Genomic DNA, 22,100 nt, shown 5'->3' on the forward strand with positions numbered 1-22,100 from the left:
AAAGGAACCAGACTCCTTGAGGAAATGGTGATTCTAGATGCAGGGTAGAAAATACACAAAGATGAGCCTGGGATATCTTGTTATACCAAAAAGCAAAGAAGTTACCACATGCTAACATCAAAAGAACACAGGAGCAGACAAGGTATATCCACTGGCCAAAGAGGGAACAATATGAGCATTAGAAAGATAATATATGCTGTTGATTAAATCACACTGAATATTTAAAAAAAACATATGATTCTAGAAAAAAAAATTAGTTCATTGGACAACACTGGAATCAATTAGGACACAAATTCATTACTTTGAAAATTGTCAATAAAAGGAAACAATTAAATACTTAACCTCCCTTTACTATACAAACTGTATTTCAGGATAACTAAATAGCCTTAGTTGGCAAGAAATTCATTATAGAAGAATTCCAGCTAATAAATGTAAAAGAAATTGAGAGAATTAGAAAATCACTGCTTTGTAACCTTTAATGAAATAATCTCCAACAGACACTCTCATCTGATAAAAGATCAATGGGTACTCTACAGTGGAGAAGTCAGGCTAATCAGGTTATCACCACCTAAACCTACTGATTAATCCTAGTTTCATTATAAGTAAACAAGCAGATACTATGTACCTCCCGTTGAAAAGCAATTTGAAGTATATAGCAACAATTCTGAAGTATTCTTATCAAAAAGGATGAACTTGAATCTAACCAAGCCTCTACAGCAAACTCCCATTTACAAAAAGCATGAGGAAATGTGGTGTCATATTGAATGACAGCACAAGGAAACAAACACAATATTAGAATGTGGGCCATTCCACAGGACACTGACCCAATTTCTGCAATAAAATAATGACGTGAAAAAAAAGTTGGGGAGAGGACAAGAGACTGCTCTATATTAAAACAGACATAAAAACCAAGCGTAAATATATAATATCCACCAATTTAAAATATATATATGAAAAGGACCTTGTTTAGATCCAGATTTTAAAAAACCAAAACCCCTGGAACGGCTGACTGTCTGGGAGAACCAGCTCCGGTGAGATCACCGAGGGGCGCGGGCTTTCCCGGGCGGGACGGCAAGCAGCCAGAGTCCCTCCCTTCCTCCTTCCCTGGCCAGCCGGCAGAATTGGGCAGGCGATCCCCTTGGGCCGCGGCGGCTGGTGCCCCCACCACGCGAGGCCCCCCGGACCAACTGAGAGAGTTGGGTCGGAAATCCCCAGACTGCGGAGAACGGTGACCGGGGGGTCCCTTTCAAACACGTGACTCCCCGGTCCGCCTGGGAATAGTGCACTCTCCCGGGCTGCGACAGCTGGCGCCCTCCCGCCACGCTTGGTGCCCCGGGCCGACTAGGAAATTTGGTTGGGCGCTCTCCCGTGCTGTGGTGGCCGGCGACCCGCCCCGCGTTCGGACCCCCGGGCCGGCTGGCACTCTTCCAAGACACTTCGGCTGCCAAACCTCCCCTATGGCTAGAGTTTTCCAAATTTAAAGGACCCACAGCAACTTTCACTGGTGGAACCCGTAGACAAACGTGTGCCACGAGCGCCACCTACAGGGCAGGATAAGAAAAACAGAACCCAGAGATTTCACAGAAAAATCTTTCAACCTGTGGGGTCCAACACCCAGGGAAATCTGACTAAATGCCCAGACGCCAGCAGAAGATAACAGATCACGCTCAGAAAATTGAAAATATGGCCCAGTCAAAGGAACAAACCAATAGTTCAAATGAGATACAAGAGCTGAAACAACTAATGCTGAATATACGAACAGAAATGGAAAACCTTTTCAAAAACGAAATCAATAAATTGAGGGAGGACATGAAGAAGACATGGACTGAACAAAAAGAAGAAATAGAAAAACTGAAAAAACAAATCACAGAGCTTATGGAAGTGAAGGATAAAGTAGAAAAGATGGAAAAAACAATGGATACCTACAATGATAGATTTAAAGAGACAGAAGATAGAATTAGTGATTTGGAGGATGGAACATCTGAATTCCAAAAAGAAATAGAAACTATCTGGAAAAGAATGGAAAATTTTGAACAGGGTATCAAGGAACTCAAGGACAATATGAACCGCACAAATATACGTGTGTGGGTGTCCCAGAAGGAGAAGAGAAGGGAAAAGGAGGAGAAAAAATAATGGAAGAAATTATCACTGAAAATTTCCCAACTCTTATGAAAGACCTAAAATTACAGATCCAAGAAGTGCAGCGCACCCCAAAGAGATTAGACCCAAATAGGCATTCCCCAAGACACTTACTAGTTAGAATGTCACAGGTCAAAGAGAAAGAGAGGATCTTGAAAGCAGCAAAAGAAAAACAATCCATCACATACAAGAGAAACCCAATAAGACTATGTGTAGATTTCTCAGTAGAAACCATGGAAGCTAGAAGACAGTGGGATGATATATTTAAGTTACTAAAAGAGAAAAACTGCCAACCAAGACTCCTATATCCAGCAAAATTGTTCTTCAAAAATGAGGGCGAAATTAAAACATTATCAGACAAAAAGTCACTGAGAGAATTTGTGACCAAGAGACCAGCTCTGCAAGAAATACTAAAGGGAGCACTAGAGTCAGATACGAAAAGACAGAAGAGAGAGGTATGGAGAAGAGTGTAGAAAGAAGGAAAGTCAGATATGACATATATAATACAAAAGGCAAAATGGTAGAGGAAAATATTATCCAAACAGTAATAACTCTATATGTTAATGGACTGAATTCCCGAATCAAAAGACATAGACTGGCAGGATGGATTAAAAAACAGGATCCTTCTATATGCTGTCTACAGGAAACACATCTTAGACCCAAAGATAAATATAGGTTGAAAGTGAAAGGTTGGGAAAAGAGATTTCATGCAAATAACAAACAGAAAAGAGCAGGAGTGGCTATACTAATATCCAACAAATCAGACTTCAAATGTAAAACAGTTAAAAGAGACAAAGAAGGACACTATATACTAATAAAAGGAACCATTAAACAAGAAGACATAACAATCATAAATATTTACGCACCGAACCAGAATGCCCCAAAATACATGAGGAATACACTGCAAACACTGAAAAGGGAAATAGACACATATACCATAATAGTTGGAGACTTCAATTCACCACTCTCATCAATGGACAGAACATCTAGATAGAGGATCAATAAAGAAATAGAGAATCTGAATATTACTATAAATGAGCTAGACTTAACAGACATTTATAGGACATTACATCCCACAACAGCAGGATACACCTTTTTCTCAAGTGCTCATGGATCATTCTCAAAGATAGACCATATGCTGGGTCACAAAGCAAGTCTTAACAAATTTAAAAAGATTGAAATCATACACAACACTTTCTCGGATCATAAAGGAATGAAGTTGGAAATCAATAATAGGCGGAGTCCCAGAAAATTCACAAATACATGGAGGCTCAACAACACACTCCTAAACAACAAGTGCGTCAAAGAAGAAATTGCAAGAGAAATTAGCAAATACCTAGAGGCAAATGAAAATGAAAACACAACATATCAAAACTTATGGGACGCAGCAAAGGCAGTGCTAAGAGGGAAATTTATTGCTCTAAATGCCTTTATCAGAAAAGAAGAAAAGGCAAAAATGCAGGAATTAACTGTCCACTTGGAAGAAGTGGAGAAAGAACAGCAAACGAATCCCAAAGTAAGCAAAAGGAAAGAAATAAAGATTAGAGCAGAAATAAATGAAATTGAGAACATGAAAACAATAGAGAAAATCAATAAGACGAGAAGTTGGTTCTATGAGAAAATCAATAAGATTGATGGGCCCTTAGCAAGATTGACAAAAAGAAGAAGAGAGAGGATGCAAATAAATAAGATCAGAAATGGAAGAGAAGACATAACTACTGACCTCACAGAAATAAAGGAGGTAATAACAGGATACTATGAACAACTTTACGCTAATAAATACAACAATTTAGATGAAATGGATGGGTTCCTGGAAAGACATGAACAACCAACTTTGACTCAAGAAGAAATAGATGACCTCAACAAACCAATCACAAGTAAAGAGACTGAATTAGTCATTCAAAAGCTTCCTAAAAAGAAAAGTCCAGGACCAGACGGCTTCACATGTGAATTCTATCAAACATTCCAGAAAGAATTAGTACCAACTACCCTCAAACTCTTGAAAATAATCGAAGTGGAGGGAAAACTACCCAATTCATTCTATTAAGCCAACATCACCCTCATACCAAAACCAGGCAAAGATATTACAAAAAAAGAAAACTACAGACCAATCTCTCTAATGAATATAGATGCAAAAATCCTCAATAAAATTCTAGCAAATCGTATCCAACAACACATTAAAAGAATTATACATCATGACCAAGTAGGATTCATCCCAGGTATGCAAGGATGGTTCAACATAAGAAAATCAATTAATGTAATACACCATATCAACAAATCAAAGCAGAAAAATCACATGATCATCTCAATTGATGCAGAGAAGGCATTTGACAAGATTCAACACCCTTTCCTGTTGAAAACACTTCAAAAGATAGGAATACAAGGGAACTTCCTTAAAATGATAGAGGGAATATATGAAAAACCCACAGCTAATATCATCCTCAATGGGGAAAAATTGAAAACTTTCCCCCTAAGATCAGGAACAAGACAAGGATGTCCACTATCACCACTATTATTCAACATTGTGTTGGAAGTTCTAGCCAAAGCAATTAGACAAGAAAAAGAAATACAAGGCATCAAAATTGGAAAGGAAGAAGTAAAACTATCACTGTTTGCAGACGATATGATACTATATGTCGAAAACCCGGAAAAATCCACAACAAAATTACTAGAGCTAATAAATGAGTACAGCAAAGTAGCAGGCTACAAGATCAACATTCAAAAATCTGTAGCATTTCTATACACTAGTAATGAACAAGCTGAGGGGGAAATCAAGAAACGAATCCCATTTACAATCGCAACTAAAAGAATAAAATACCTAGGAATAAATTTAACTAAAGAGACAAAAAACCTATATAAAGAAAACTACAAAAGCTGCTAAAAGAAATCACAGAAGACCTAAATAGATGGAAGGGCATACTGTGTTCATGGATTGGAAGACTAAATATAATTAAGATGTCAATCCTACCTATACTGATCTACAGATTCAATGCAATACCAATCAAAATCCCAACAACTTATTTTTCAGAATTAGAAAAACCAATAAGCAAATTTATCTGGAAGGGCAGGGTGCCCCGAATTGCTAAAAACATCTTGAGGAAAAAAAACGAAGCTGGAGGTCTCGCGATGTCGGACTTTAAGGCATATTATGAAGCCACAGTGGTCAAAACAGCATGGTATTGGCATAAAGATAGATATATCTACCAATGGAATCGAATAGAGTGCTCAGATATAGACCCTCTCATCTATGGACATTTGATCTTTGATAAGGCAGTCAAGCCAACTCACCTGGGACAGAACAGTCTCTTCAATAAATGGTGCCTAGAGAACTGGATATCCATATGTAAAAGAATGAAAGAAGACCCGTATCTCACACCTTATACAAAAGTTAACTCAAAATGGATCAAAGATCTAAACATTAGGTCTAAGACCATAAAACAGTTAGAGGAAAATGTAGGGAGATATCTCATGAATCTTACAACTGGAGGCGGTTTTATGGACCTTAAACCTAAAGCAAGAGCACTGAAGAAAGAAATAAATAAATGGGAGCTCCTCAAAATTAAACACTTTTGTGCATCAAAGAACTTCATCAAGAAAGTAGAAAGACAGCCTACACAATGGGAGACAATATTTGGAAATGACATATCAGATAAAGGTCTAGTATCCAGAATTTATAAAGAGATTGTTCAACTCAACAACAAAAAGAGAGCCAACCCAATTACAAAATGGGAAAAAGACTTGAACAGACACCTACCAGAAGAGGAAATACAAATGGCCAAAAGGCACATGAAGAGATGCTCAATGTCCCTGGCCATTAGAGAAATGCAAATCAAAACCACAATGAGATATCATCTCACACCCACCAGAATGGCCATTATCAACAAAACGGAAAATGACAAGTGCTGGAGAGGATGCGGAGAAAGAGGCACACTTATCCACCGTTGGTGGGAATGTCAAATGGTGCAACCACTGTGGAAGGCAGTTTGGCGGTTCCTCAAAAAGCTGAATATAGAATTGCCATACGACCCAGCAATACCATTGCTAGGTATCTACTCAAAGGACTTAAGGGCAAAGACACAAACGGACATTTGCACACCAATGTTTATAGCAGCGTTATTTACAATTGCAAAGAGATGGAAACAGCCAAAATGTCCATCAACAGAAGAATAGCTAAACAAACTGTGGTATATACATACGATGGAATATTATGCAGCTTTAAGACAAGATAAACTTATGAAGCATGTAATAACATGGATGGACCTAGAGAATATTATGCTGAGTGAGTCCAGCCAAAAACTAAAGGACAAGTACTGTATGGTCCCACTGATGTGAACGGACATTCGAGAATAAACTTGAAATATGTCATTGGTAACAGAGTCCAGCAGGAGTTAGAAACAGGGTAAGATAATGGGTAACTGGAGCTGAAGGGATGCATACTGTGCAACAGGACTAGATACAAAAACTCAAAAATGGACAGCACAATAATACCTAATTGTAAAGTAATCATGTTAAAACACTGAATGATGCTGCATCTGAGCTATAGGGTTTTTTTTTGTTTTTTTTGTTTTTACTATTATTATTACTTTTATTTCTTTTCTCTGTATTAACATTCTGTATCTTTTTCTGTTGTTTTGCTAGTTCTTTTCCTAAATCGATGCAAATGTACTAAGAAATGATGATCATGCATCTATGTGATGATGCTAAGAATTACTGATTGCATATGTAGAATGGTATGATTTCTAAATGTTGTGCTAAATTTTTTTTTTCCGTTAATAAAAAAAAAAAACCACTTTAGAGGATAGCAAAAATTTGACTATTGATTAGTTATTAGTTAATACCAAGGAAATATTAATTTTTTATGTTAATGGGATAGTGGTTATGTAAGAAAAATGTCCAAATAATTTCGAGATGCACAAAGGGGCACTAACATGGGATCTGCTTTAAAATGCTTACATAGAGTAAAAAGCATAGATGATGCAAACGTGACAAAGCCTTGGTGGTAACTGAATATGAGCAATGGAAGTTTAATATACTAGTCTGTTTGTTTTCACGTATGTTATCAAGTTTTTTACAATGAAACGAGAGGAGGGCAGGGAGTTAATAGTTAATCACAACCACTACAACCTGGGATTTTTATTGTACCTTTCTTTCATGGAATGCAAAGTATTTTCAGAGCAATAACAACAACAACATAGTAGCTAACATTTACTAACACTTACTACGTGTCAGGTACTCTACACACTTTCTACGTCGTTAACTCACTTAACCAATCTTCCTTAGCTTCAATCATCCAATGCCAAGTCTACCTGTTCAAGTTTAATTTACCTGATACACTTGGTCTGTAGTACTGTTCTTTTTAACTCTGACTGTAACTGTTGTTCCATCTGGTAATGCTACTCTCAGCTCTACGTCAGACACACCGTTGTAGTTCTGGGGGAAAAGACAAAGAAAGATTTTATAATTCAGTATATCCTTATTTTCCCTATAAAATACTTTCTAAAGTATAACCTGGAAGTGAATGCCAATGAAAAGGAGAGAAAAGACACCTTAAAAGTCAGTACATTTACAAGCCATAAAGTGGACTTTAGGCTGTGGCAGCCAACCTCTCAGAATGACAGGGAGGAAGACACACGCTGAAGCCAACAGGTTCACTTCCAAAACAGGAAACCTGTGTAAAACAGCATGGGTCAAACACAGATAAGATTTTGGTTTATTTCCCTCACCCCATTCAGAGCCTACAAATGAAAGGAGAGAATAACTGAAAGCACTAGTTTCCATAAATACTGTCTGGGCTTAAATGGTTAGGCGTGGAGATGGGCTCCCGTGTATTCTCAATTCCTTTCTGAAGCCCACAATAATCATGACTCCTTTGAGAGGAGCAATGAGTTAGACTCAGGGAGCTACGTCTGATGCCCACTTTCCTTTTAGCAAAGAGTAAACAATTCTTATCCTCCTTAATTCCAAAGAAATCCTTCTCTCCTTACTTTTGATGATTTACACATTCCTTTAACAGATTTTTCATTTTGTAAATCTCATAAGAGAAAAACAACTATTTAGGAACAAGTCTGTCTTCATTTACCACTTTAAAAAAAATTACGATTCATTACATAAAACCACCCTAAGCATTACTGTATTATAAGTACTTATCTGTAAGAAGTGTATAATCTACTTGGGAAAATAACATATATACAGATAAAACAGTTAGTGGAGGACCCATTATTTAATATATTAGCATTGGCACATTCATTCTTCCATTAGATTGGCATTTATTAAGTACCTACAACATACTTTAACAAAAAGCACTGGGAATATAGAGATGATCAAGAGTTAGCTCTTACCTAAAGACAGCGCATACTCTGGTGAGATAAAAATATGACTGATAATCTGATTCTAGGGATAAAAATGAGAGGATAGGACAGTAACAGGGTGAGTGACAGTGACGTGGAATGAAAAGTCATCAGGGAAGGCTTCAAAGAGAAGGGGAACCTGGCACTAGGTCTTGAAGGACAAACAGGATACACATAAATAGGAGATGGAAAAAATACACTTGTTTGGAGAGTTTATGGCAATTCAATCCACTATCTATATCTTTAATTTATTTTCCCCCACAAGGAACCCAGAGGTAAATAACCACGACAGGGCATGTTCACCCACCTCATCTGACTCTGATAGGAATTCCTGCATGATGTCACTCTCCCCAATGACTCGTATTGAACACACTGTGGAAAACAAAGACAGAATCTGGCATGAGGCCCTAAAATCAAGAATATAAAATTAAGAACACATCCAGGTTTAAGTATAAATCAGCAGCAACCGGAAATGTTGAGAAAGCATGCTGCTCCTGGCATATGAGATTTTTTTTTTTTACTTCCTTTTTATTTTATTGTATTTACCCTGGTTTATGTGAAGCTGAAAGAAAGTTGTTTGGGCAGCTAAACCCTGCAAGGTTAAGAAACATTTTCAAAGATGTGTAAATAAATTTGGGGATTTCTGTGCATCTCCCCATGCGCATTTCCTAGAAAAAAATTGTAGATTTCCTATGTCCGAGTTTGCTGGCTGCTGGAATGTAATATACCAGAAACAGAATGGCTTTCAAAAGGGGCAACTCAATGAGTTGCTAGTTTACAGTTGTAAGGCCGAGAAAATGTCCCAATTAAAATAAGTCTATAGAAATGTCCAATCTAAGGCATCCAGGGAAAGATACCTTGGTTCAAGAAGGCCGATGAAGTTCAGGGTCTCTCTCTCCTGGCATATGAGATTTTAAGGCATGACAATCATCTAAAGGTGGTCTAGAACAGGGAATACTAGAAAATGCTAAGATATAGCTTGCTAAAAACATTAAACACAGTCAAAGATAATCACTCAGAAAGAGAAATAAAGTTCAACATATCTAACACTGTAGTCTTGTGTCAACTATAAACAAGCTAGAACAACAGAGATGGGGGAAAAGAGACAGTGGTAGGGGAAGGTCAATCAGTGTGCCAGTCTAAAAGGATAATGTGCCCTAGAAAAGCCAAGTTTTAATCCTGATGCATCTTGTGGAGGCAGCTGTTTCTTTTAATCCCTAATCAGCACCTAATCAGTAGGTTGGAAATTTGATTAGGTTATCTCCACAGAGATGTGACACACCCAATTGTGGGTATTAACCTTGGATTTTAGGGAGATGTGACACCACCCATTCCAGGTGGGTCTTGATTAGTTTACTGGAATCCTTTAAAAGGGGAATCATTTTGGAGAGAGTCCCTTTTTTAGAGCCATGAGAACCACAAGAGCCCACGCAGCTAGAGACCTTTGGAAAACATCCCCAGTGGAGTTTCATGAAACAAGAAGCCTGCAGAGATAGTTAGCAGACGTCGCCATGTTCTCCATGTGCCTTTCCAGTTGAGAGAAAAACCCTCCATCAGCATTCTTGAACCAAGGTATCTTTTCCTGGATGCCTTAGACTAGACATTTCTACAGTCGCTTTAATTTGGACATTGTCACAGCTTTAAAAGTGTAAATTTGCAACTTAAATTCCCCTTTTTAAAAGCCATTCTGTTCTGGTATATCGCATTCCAGCAGCTTGCAAACTAAAACAATCAATAATACACCAAAAACAAAATTGAAATACTAAAGAAAGAATAGCCATTTATCCTAGGAAAAGGCCAGTTAGAGAACCATAAGCATTTAAAGCCACCTTGGTGAAAATGAGCGGGTAAAGAAGTATTAGACTAAGCACATTTTTATACCTGATTTTAACATCAAAACCAACCAAAACACCAAACCAAAAAAAAAAAAGGAAGGAAGGAAGTAAAGCAGGCAGGTAAGCAGTTAATCATCTAAATCTAAAAAGTTAATTTCCTGACACTCATGCAGATGGCAAATTATACTGCTGATTTTACTTCCATTTGATAAAAAAATATTGTATTCTTTCTCATTTCCCAAACGGCTATCTTTAGAGGACATTCCATGGAAGAAAAAAGCTAAAAACAGAGGAGGAAGTTTCACTACCTTCTAGGGGGGAACAAGTTTTTCTTCAGGGATAAAGCTCTCTAGCAACATTAAAAAATTCAACTAGGTCAATTAGTTCTTATACAAGGACAGAATTACCAAATACCAGATAAGACCATTATTCTATTAAAACTACTATGCTAATGAAACGACTATTGTATTAAAACTACCATTGTAATGAAAAACCAATTGTGTCACTAGCAAATTGTATAGCTTTATAATATAGTGAGGCAATGTCTCTTTTCTGAGCCACAAGATGAACTACCTTTTCAAGAGAGCTATGTCATTTCCCTGTCATTCAAGCATAAACAAATGTTTCAGCATCCACACCCACAGATTATAAATGTATTCTATGGGTGCTCTGAGACAAGAGGTTTCAATATTTCTTTCCACAACCTGCTTAAAACAAGAGGACTTTAGATTACCTACAACTTAGCAAACTTATCCAAGGAAAACTGTAATAAAGCAGATAATCTCCCAGGTAATGAAGAGCTAATCAACGACAAGAGAGTCCAAAGCTTTTCCTTCAAGCTTGTGAAAAATCTTAGGAAAGTGGTGGGATGAGTAACTTAAAAGTGATTTTAATGAAAATGTCTTAAATACTGACCACTTAATTCCCCAATGAATTTAGCATATTGGTGAGTCTGTCTGAATGTGTTTGCTAGGAAATACTATAACCCTATAAATAAAAATACTCAGTACATCAAAAACTAGCTATCCATTTTTCTGCTAGGATGGATAAAATCATAGGATACTGATCACATGCTCAGTGGACTATGTGTCTCCCCCCGCCATTATTTCTTCATCTATTTTTAACTATTTTATTTATATAGTGTAACATATATACAAAGCAAAGAAATAAAAAGGCAATAGTTTTCAAAGCACTCTTCAACAAGTAGCTACAGGACAGACTCCAGAGTATGTCATGAGCTACCAAATGGTCCTCTCATGTTTTTCCTTCTAGCTGCTCCAGAATATAGGAGGCTAGAGGGCTTAAATATTTCTTTATCATCACAATCAACTTTCTTTCCTTCTTTTTTTTGTGAAAAATATATACAAAAAAGCTATAAATTTCAAAGGACAGCACCACAATTAGTTGTAAAACATATTTCAGACTTTGACATGAGTTACAATTCCCAATTTTAGGTGTTTACTTCTAGCTGTCCTAAGATACTGGAGACTAAAAGAAGTATCACTTTAATGATTCAGCAATCATATTCATTTGTTAAATCCCATCTTCTCTGTATAACTCCACCATCACCTTTGATCTTTCCATCCCTCTCTTTAGGGGTGTTTGGGCTATGGCAATTCTAAATTTTTCCTATTGGAAGGGTCTGTCACTAATATGGGGTAGGGAGATGGAACTATCTGATGTTCTGGAGAGGCTGGGCTAGGTTTCAGGACTTATCTGGACCAGGGACCAATCCGGAGATTGTAGGTTTCTGGCAAGTTACTCTAGTGCTTGGAACCCTTGTGGAATCTTATATATTGCCCTAGGTGTTCTTTAGGATTGACTGGAATGGTCCTGGTTGGGGTTTGGCAGGTTTTGACAGGTAGCAAGGTCTAACTGAAGCTTGCATAAGAGCAACCTCCAGAGTAGTCTCTCGACTCTACTTTCTCTGCCAGTGATACTTAATTAGTTGCACTTCTTTTCCCCTGCCACAGTGCCAGGCTATTCGGTTTTGACTTCAAAGCTCTGATCATTAGAAAACTGTATTCAGAAACTTGGCTTACTTTCACCATACTGAGTTACAGGATAGTAGGTTTTATGGGTGAGCTTACCTTTTTCTAGATATTCTTCCAACCCCCGACGTCGGGCATCCAATTGCTGTTCCGATAGTGAGAACGGCCACTTCCCTGGAAGTCGGGGAAATGTAAAGTTGGCAAACTCTCTCTTCAGGTTCTGGTGTAGGATGGCAAACTCTCGGTACCGCTTAGAACATAGCTGCCTCCCTGCCATGTAAACATTGTACACCTGGTGGGAGAGACAGACAAAGAAAAGCCTGCTTACTACAGATTAAATCAAAGAATCACCTAAGGCCAGGTTCAGGTTGATACTGCTGAGGTGTGTTCTACAATGCACCTATTAGAGAATATGTTCAAAGTCACTTTAAAATAAGACTTACTTTTAGTAAATATGATAAATGTTACATGTACAAAAGAGAGCTATCCACTTTAAGCAAGACATGATCTTATTTTTGATATTAAAATTACCCCCAGAGCTAGAGACATGGGCTTGATTTCTGGAGCCTGCCCATGCCAAAAAAAAAAACTACCTCCAACATGCTGTTTTATTTTCAGAAAGTTAAAATCATTCAAAGCCAGTATGGTAACCACAGTGCATGAATGAGCGAGCAAATTTGGAGAGAGATGTAAAAAACTAGTGTTGATTATGAAGCAAGCCAACTAATATTTGTTTGTGGTTCAAACTGGCTCTAAAGTTAATTACAGAGAAAAGGTCTAAAAACAATTTGAGGGGGTACATGGGCAGTTTTGTGGTAGAATTCTCACCAGCCATGTGGGAAACTCGGATTCGATTCCCAACCCATGCACTAAAATAAAAAAATTAACAACTGGTGCAGCGATAACAGGATATTCACATGGAAAAGAATAAACAATTTGAGCAACAGTGGCATTTTTTTTCAACCACAAAAAATCATGTTTACAAAAACTACTTTCCTAAAATCAGATACCCCTAGTTTTATTCTTTCTTTTCCATCGATAAAATAAGGTTAACAATTTAAAAGTTGAACAACCCTAAGGACATTCCCATAACAATAAAGAATTAATCCTCGAAAAAAGGGGCAGATTTTTGTCCACTATTTACAGATGCATGCCAAGCTTCTAGAACATGGTCTGGCACATTTCAGCCATTCAGCAAATATTTGTTGAACAAATGAATACATATATATGCAATTACTGAGCAAGTGCCCTAGCAAAAGGGAAGTGGTGGGATGAGTAATTTAAAAACATCAAATAATTGAAGTTACTTTGTATACTTAGAATATATCAAATAACACAGAGATGGAAAAATTAGCCCAAAATTATATGTATTAGGCTAGCAAAAATAAATTACGAACTTTAAACGTGCACAAAGCAGATAATCTCCTCAGGTAATGTACAGCTAATCAATGAGAACACAGTCCAAAACTTTTCCTTCAAGCTTGTGAAAAATCTTATCCAAGTGTCTATGATTCGAGGAGGAGTGTGAATTAAATGAAAAAATAAAATCTATTCATTCAAAGCTCCTCTCTCACAACTCTCCCCCTAAAATCCTTCCCAAAATTAAAAAGCCCCCAATCACTACCAAACAGCTCCAAGGATGTGTACCATTCTGATCAAGGAGCATTCTTCCTGCAGTTATCACTCAAATGTGTAGCTGGTTCTAATGCACCACAAATATTACTGAATATTTTCATCACTGCCTTCTGAAGTGCAACAGCATAAAAACGAAAATGGTCTTCCCCTCAAACAAGACCACATAAGGGGAAGGCACTCTCAAGAAGTCTTATTCAGTCAATTTGGTCTTGTATCCAAAGACTTCTCTCAAACTTAACTTACCAAATTTCTCAACAGAATCACCTTTTCTTGATTGAAAAGCAAATCTACAACTCTAAAAGTGTTATAAAACAAGCCTGAGTTCCTCACACAAGAAATGAAGGAAGGGAAGAAAAACTAATTAGTGGCATCGTTGATTCAAAGATATTCCCAATGTCTCTTTCCAAGGAAGAGTAGAGCAGATCTTTGCCTGTTCACACACAGGGAGGCTGTGACTGCATTTCCTCAAGGTGAAGTGGTGGTCTTAAACCCAGCAAAACATTTCTTAAGGCGGAAAGAGCCCTACAACAGCTCTAAAAAAATAACAGGAGGAAGAGGAGAAGGGGGAAGGGATAAGGGGGAAGGGAAATGGCAGAAGGGAAGGGAAAAGGGGAAACTTGAGAGGCCCTCATGACTATTTCAACAAAAAAGCCCTAAAAATGAACTGAACTCTCGATTTCTTCATCAGGTGAGAAGATTAACATCAAATAGCCCTCCTGTGCTGGTGTGAAACTATTATATACCCCATAAAAGCCATCTTTTAATCCTGATTCAATCTTGTGGGGCCAGACTTACTGTTTAAGGTTGGAAATTTTTTTTAAAAATGTATTTTTTAATTGTGAAAAATAACATACATACAAAACAGCAATATATTTCCAAATACATTTTAACAAGTAGTTATGCTATAGATTTTAAAGTTTGGTGTGGGTTATAGTTCCACAATTTTTCATCAAGCTACTCCAAGACACTGGAGACCAAAAGAAATATCAATAAATTGATTCAGCAGTCATATTCATTTGTTATTTCCTATCTTTGCTTTTATGCTCTTCCTTCTCTTTGTTTTATCTTTTTTGTGAAAAATAACACATATATAAAAAAGCAATAAATTTCAAAGTACCTCGAAACAATTAGTTGTAGAATAGATTTCAGAGTTTGGTATGGGTTACAATTCTACAATTTTAGGTTTTTATTTCTAGCTCCTCTAAGATACTGGAGGCCAAAGGAAATATCAATATACTGATTCAGCATTCATGTTCATTTGTTAAACCCAACTTTCTCTGCCTAACTCCACCATCACCTTTGATCTTTCTCTCACTCTTTAGGGGAATTTGGGCTATGCCCATTTTAACTTTTTCATGTTGGGAGTGGCTGTTGATAATATGGGATAGGGGGATGGAACGAGTTGATGTTCCAGAGAGGCTGGCCCCGCTGCATTTCAGAACTTATCTGGTCCAGGGAGGGTGGGAAATTTTGACTGGGCTGTTTCCATGGAGATGTGACACACCCAACTGCGGGTGTGGGCTTTGATTAGATGGAGATATGATTCTACCCATTCAAGGTGGGTCTTGTTTACTTTACTTGAGTCCGTTAAAAAAGGAAACATTTTGGAGAAACCTCAGATGCATATGCTTGGAGAACAGCTGCTTCAGAGCTGACAGAGATGTGTGGAGTGCCAACAGAGAGCAGTGCCTAGAAAGGGACATTTGGAACGCAGCAGACGCCGCCACGTGCCTTCCCATGAGATGCTAAGCAAACCAGAACCCAGAGTTGTGTCCTGGAGGAGCTAAGTGAGGCCCACAGACACTTAGAGAGGAAACCACTGGCATCGGAAGCTGGAAGCAACGGAACTGGGAACAAGGACTAGCAGATGCCAGCCACATGCCTTCCACTGGGACAGACATCAGCCTTTCTTTGGAGTTAAGGTATCTTTTTCTGGATACCTTAGTTTGGACATTTCTATGGCCTTAGAACTGTAAACTTGTAATATAATAAATTCCCTTTATAAGAGCCATACCGTTTCTGGTATATTGCATTCTGGCTGCTTTAGTCAACTAATACACCTTCCCCACCCCACCCCACTTAAATGTGAAATCAGAGGGAACAGGAATAGAGAGGATGCCTGGCAGTTGAGTAATACTTTAACGCTGATAGAAGGATGGCTTACAGGAGAACCAAACATTTTAAAATTAACCAAGCTTAGGAAATGAGAAACATTCAAACAGAGATAACAACAGTGACTGCTTATTTCTTCACTTGACTTTAAAATTAATCAGGATCTATTTATACTTCAGTTCTTGGTTCAGACACACTCATTTGCAAAAAAAATGACTGATTCACTTAGCCTCTGCTAAAGTCATGATTGTCTATGATCTCTGTGAGGAAATATATTCTCTAGTCTTGAAGAAGAACACCATAAAATATGAATTCATTGCTGCACACTAAACATATGTACAGGCAGACAGTGCTTCTAGATCTCTCCACCTTAGTGTAAACTCTCACATTTGTTGGCTCATAAGTAGAATTAGATAAAGTTAGTTCAACTTGGCTTTAAATACAATAGTACATAGAATTTTATGATCACTGGTCATCTTCTTCTCCAAGGGACCTCTCAAATTAGAATATTGGGGCTGCCAAACCAGCAGTTACAGGGTAACAACTTTCAAAAGTCTTGAGATACTTTGCAATCAAATCCAGTAAGAGGGAAGGAAGGATTTATGGGTAAGGAATGTAAAAAACTTATCTGAGCAATCCATTTTTGTTTCTCTAGATTCTACAAGTTAAAGTTTCAGTGTTCAGCTTTAAAATAATTTCTTAATATGTAAATGTTGAGAGCCCATGTCTATGCTATGCTTTCCTCATGACACAGTGCTAGGGAATGTAAGCCAGAAGTAGGCAACTCATCACTTCTTACAGTGAGCACAAACCACTACAGGAAAAAAGCAATTCTAGCATATTTGAGCTCTGCATTCAGCGGCAAAAACTGAGACCCCCAAATGTCAGATATCTTTGTTTTTTTTTGGTTCCTTAACCAACACCTACAGTTTTCTTAAGGTTTTTAAATAGCAACCTCTTATATTACATATGATCTGAATATGAAAATGTTCTCATTTTCTTAAACTTCTAGTAACTGACAGGAATTGTGCTATGGAACACACAGAAGAAAATCGCCTTTTGATTATTTAACGTAAAAATGATTAGGAAAACAAGAAACATAATGACATTTTGGCCATGATAACATTATCTAAATTGAGCTCCTGAACATAAAATTGACACTGAACTGGTTCATGCTATTGATTTGGATGAATCTTTAATGAACATAATGATCAATAAATTGTTTCCAAAGCCTTACTGCCATTTAATCCCATGTTTAGCTGAAAATTAATTCTGTATCATTCAAAAGATACAATATTGCCATTCACAAGCTGCTTAAAATAGTAAAAGGAGGTAGCATCTCAATGATTTCTGGGTAAAATCCATGAGATCCTTATCTAAATGATCCTTTCCAGATGCCCACATATTCAGGCTTCTGCTTGGAAAGAGGTTAAGCACGAAGGCAATAACATGCTCTTAAAAACTCAGGGTGCGTGCACGTGTGTGTGTGTGTGTGTGCGTGTGCGTGTGTGTCTGTTCCCTAACGTGGATCTTCATTATTCTATTACTTTTCTTTTTCTTTGTTTGGACCTCAGGTGCCCAGAACAGGATTAATCATAGTATTTTGCTCATAATATAGTCTCACCTTGGCCAGCTTTTTATTTGGCCATTTTTGCTTAGTCATGTAAAAAGCATCTAAAGTAAAAGTTAAGATCGTGACAATAACTTATTTCTAATTTCTTCATCCTATGTCTCTGCTTCCCCTTCCAAAAAATTATTACACTGAATCATGTTCCTCATTCCTCATTCCCTTTCTTTTTATGTAGCTTTTTTAAACATTTAAGTGTAATCCTTAAAATTTTATTTTTTATTTTAATTTTTAAAAGGTATTTTTAAATGATGTCATGCTGAATGAGAATCTGGGGACTTATTTTTTCATTTAATATTATATGACTAAAAAATGTTACATTACTAAGTCTCATCCACAATATTATATTATATCTTTGTGGTTTATTCTGTTGCATATAATATTACATTGTAAGAATAAATCAAAATAGTTTTATTTTAATTTTCCAGTTTGTTTTTAATCTGTTCTCCCACTGATGGGTATTTGGTTGTTTCCGTATTCTGGCAATTGTGAACACTGCTGCTGTGAACACCTGTACACACGCCTCCTGTCGTACATGTATAAGAGGTTCTCCTGGGTTACACCTACAGGGATGAAAGGCATGTGAATATACGATTTCAGGAGAGAATGCCAAACTATAAACTACAGTGATTACACTGATTTATATTCTTATTAGCAATGTATAAAAAGAGCCTCTTAATTTTTGCCAATGGAATGGGTATGAAAAATTTCTCACTGTGGTCCTAATTTACATTTCTCTAATTACTAATGATGGCGAACATAATTAATATCTTCACCTACTTGTAAACCATGAGTATCCTTTTCTATAAAATACATATTCATGTGTGTTGCCCAGTTACATTGTTTTTTTTATGTGCTTTTCTCATTTCTGTTGAGTTCTCTATATATGTTCTTGACATAATCGTTTTCATTTGTGTGTAGTGAGACTTTCTTTTCCCATTCTGTAACATGTCTTTTTTACTTTATTGAAAGCATCTTCTGATTTTTAAAAAGTTCTTCATTTTAAGAGTTCAACTTATCACTTTTCTTTTATAACCAAACCTCTTTATGCCTTAAGAAACTGTTCCCTACTCTCAAGATCTAGAAGTCATTCACCTGTATTTTCTACTAAGAGCTTTAATTTTTTTGCTTTGGCATTTAAGTCCTTAATGTATCTGGAATCGATTTTTGTTGTACAATATAGGGCAGAGTTCCACTGATATTTCTTTTAAAGCCAAGAATATGTCAAATCAACTTTTAATGTAATTATCCCTCAGTAAAAATAATCCTGGAACTTCTGGGCGGTCTAGGTTAATCTCTCACTGCAAACAAATAGAAAACTGTACAAAATACAGGAAAAATTATTTTCAGGCATTGGAGTACAGCTGGCTCAGAAATGCAGTGCCTGAGAAAAGGAAAACAAGCAAGATAAGCCTTACCATAACCAAAGGTTTCTGCCTGGGAGTAACTCCTAAATTGCACCTCAAGGATGGGCACCCAAAGAGAGTCCAGCAACTTCACTTAGTTGAGGGGACAGAGACTAGAGTGCAGTGAAGCCAAAGCACCTAGAATTTGCAGGGCAGAATAATCAAGAGGAGGGAGCTAAAGAGAGATAGAGCTCCAGATGTCTACACAGAATCCCCATGAATTTTAGCTGAATAACAATCTGATGAAAGAATCTTTAATAGGGAGCTGTAAAATGGCACAATACCTGGAGTTCACACAGGAGCAGAAATCATTCCACTTTCCTCCAGCCAGAACAGAAATGCCCCTGAATGTACATGGCATTCAGAAGGGAACTCAAAAGAGCTATGCTTTGGGAGTGGGGCTAAATTATTTTTAGAGTAAAAATCTACTCTAAACTCACTCTAAAAGAGCTTAAAAAACAAATCTCAAAGAAAATTAATGTTTAAGTAATTTAACTGCAAGCCAGAAAAAGTCCAACAGTCTTTAAATGAATATAACAAAAGCCAGTGCCTTATAACAGAAAATTTAGAATGCACATTATCCAATCAAAATTATTAGGCATATAAAGAAGGAAGAAAATGTCAGTTGTATCCAGGAGAAAAATCAGTCAATAAAAAAGACCTAGAAATGAACATTAAGCAGCTATAATAGGCTGTATCTGCTTCTGTTTAGGATTTTGAAAGCTGCAAGCACAGCACTTCCACCCTATACCCCAAGGGAGAATTCCCACTCACTCGCAAGTCTTTTCCATGGGCCTCCACTGTGCTCAAGAGAAAGACTGGGGACAGGGCAGGAGACTAGATAGCCTCTCTTGGTGGGTCAGGCATGCAGGAGGAGACTTGCACCTGTTAGGGTAGAAACCCAATGGCCTACCTATTTCCCCAGACCTTTCTCTTCTATTAAGCAAAAACCTTTAAGCCTTTAGAGGCAGGGCAACAGAGCTTCTCATGGGGTATGGGGTGAAAAATCCACTACTTCTGGGGAAGAAGTAAAAGCAAAACTTCTCTATTCCTGGAAAGAGGCAGGAAACCATCTTGGCTCCAGATTCCTACACAAACCAAGAAGAGGTCTGCTATAGCTAAGGCAGGTCAGGAAACTCTTTCCCAAGATGAACCATATACTTAAGTCAGAGTCTGGGTTCAACCAGGGGAAAGGCAGGGAAACTAAGGAAGTATCACCCCCCAAACCCAGGCATATAGATCCTGCCTAGGATTGATGCTGGACCAGGTAACATGAAATTAATCTATCTCCACCAGAAGTTTAGCACCAAGAAAAAAGCAAGAGCAGTTTACTACTGAGGAAATAAGAGTGTGGGGAGAGAATCTGTCTTTGATGCAGGCATGCAGGATAGCTGAATGATGAGAGAGGCAGAAACACTGAACAAAACCCCTCCGGAGCCCCAACGTCCACCTCTAAGCACAAGGTAACTGCCAGAGGAATCTGATGACAATAAAGGTAATGACAGCCATCACAAAACCCAAACCCAGTCTACACCCTGACTAGACTGCCACAATCTCCTAACAGAAGGGACTTTCCCATTTCCAAGAACACGCACTGCTCACCTCAGTGCCTACTGCTCTTCTACACGTGACCACGTGATGCTTGCCATTCAATCAAATAATATAAGATTTAAAAAAGAAAACAAGGGGAAAAAAATAACTAGTCAAGAGAGACAAGAGATAAAAAAACAAAAAATAAAAAAATAAAGTAAATAAATAAATAAATAAATAAATAAATAAATAAAAAGAGAGACAAGAGAGAAAGAGAGAAAGCAGTCTCAGAGGTGACCTATATGTTGAAACTATCAGACAGGGACTCTAAAATAACCATGAATATTAATATGTTAACGGAGCTATGAAAAACTATGGGCAACATGTATGAGCAGATGGAAAATTTCCCAAATATCAAATCTATAAGAAAACATGAAATGGACATGACAGAAAAAAAAGCTTGGCATCAGAGATAAAGAACTCCTCCAACAGGCTCATCAATAGACTGGACACTGAAGATAGGGATGAGAAATTATCCAAACTGAAACAAAAAGAAGAGTTAAAAGCAAACATAACAGCATCCCAAAGCTATAAAACAATATCAAACAGATATTTGGATGCTGTAAGTTCAGAGAACTACAAACAGGATAAAATATCAAGAAACACACCCATACACATAATAATCAAACTTCTGAAAACTAAAGATAAAGAGAAAATCTTGACAGTAGATATAAGTGTTAAAACATTACATAGACAGGAACAAAAATTAAAATCAGCATGCTTCTCATCAGAAACTATGTAAGTTAAAAGACTGGGATGACAATTTTAAAGCACTGAAAGAAAAAAATCATTGATCCAGAATTCTATGCCCTGTAAAAAATATCTTTCAAACATAAAGATTAAAAAAAAGACATTATTAGACTACCAAAATCTGGGAGAATTCATTGCCAACAGACCTGAACTATAAGAAAATTAATGGAAGTTCTTCAAGTAGAAAGAAATGATGGACACTGAATTTACACAAAGGAATAAAGTGTACAAGAAATGATAAATGTGTGATTAAACACTAAATAACTGTTTTCTCATTTGTAATCTCTTTAAAAGATAAGTGTTTAAAGCAAAAATAACAATGTTATCATGAATATTATAATACAGAAGAAAAATATATAAGAACAGCCCAAAGGATGGGAGTGAGGAATTAAATATACTGTTATAAGATTCTTACACTGGCTGTGAGGTAACATATTATTTGAATTTAGACACTTAGAAATTAAAAATGTACACTGTAAAACCAGATCACTCACTAAGAAAATATAACAAACTTAATGCTAATAAAACCATAGTAGAGATAAAGTCGAAAACTAAAAATGACTCCATTATCCAGAAGAAAGCAGGAAAAGAGGGAAAAAGGAATAATGAACACATGAGATAGAGTAAATAAAGTGTAAGACAGTAGATTTAAATCCAACCACATCAAT

General features: G+C 37.1%; 1 protein-coding gene across 3 annotated transcripts in view; it reads right to left on the reverse strand.

The window, feature by feature from the left end:
* Positions 1-22,100, reverse strand: part of SNX27 (sorting nexin 27) — a 141,765-nt gene that overhangs the window by 90,771 nt on the left and 28,894 nt on the right. For all 3 annotated transcript variants that reach the window (XM_077156003.1, XM_077156001.1, XM_077156002.1), the window contains 3 exons: positions 12,412-12,604; positions 8,794-8,858; positions 7,465-7,569 (listed from right to left, as the gene is read on the reverse strand). In XM_077156003.1, coding sequence (XP_077012118.1) covers positions 7,465-7,569; positions 8,794-8,858; positions 12,412-12,604 — 363 coding nt within the window. The remainder of the gene's footprint in view (positions 1-7,464; positions 7,570-8,793; positions 8,859-12,411; positions 12,605-22,100) is intronic.

This window comes from Tamandua tetradactyla, chromosome 4 (genome assembly GCF_023851605.1).
Source record: "Tamandua tetradactyla isolate mTamTet1 chromosome 4, mTamTet1.pri, whole genome shotgun sequence".
In the NCBI taxonomy this organism is placed as follows: domain Eukaryota; kingdom Metazoa; phylum Chordata; class Mammalia; order Pilosa; family Myrmecophagidae; genus Tamandua; species Tamandua tetradactyla.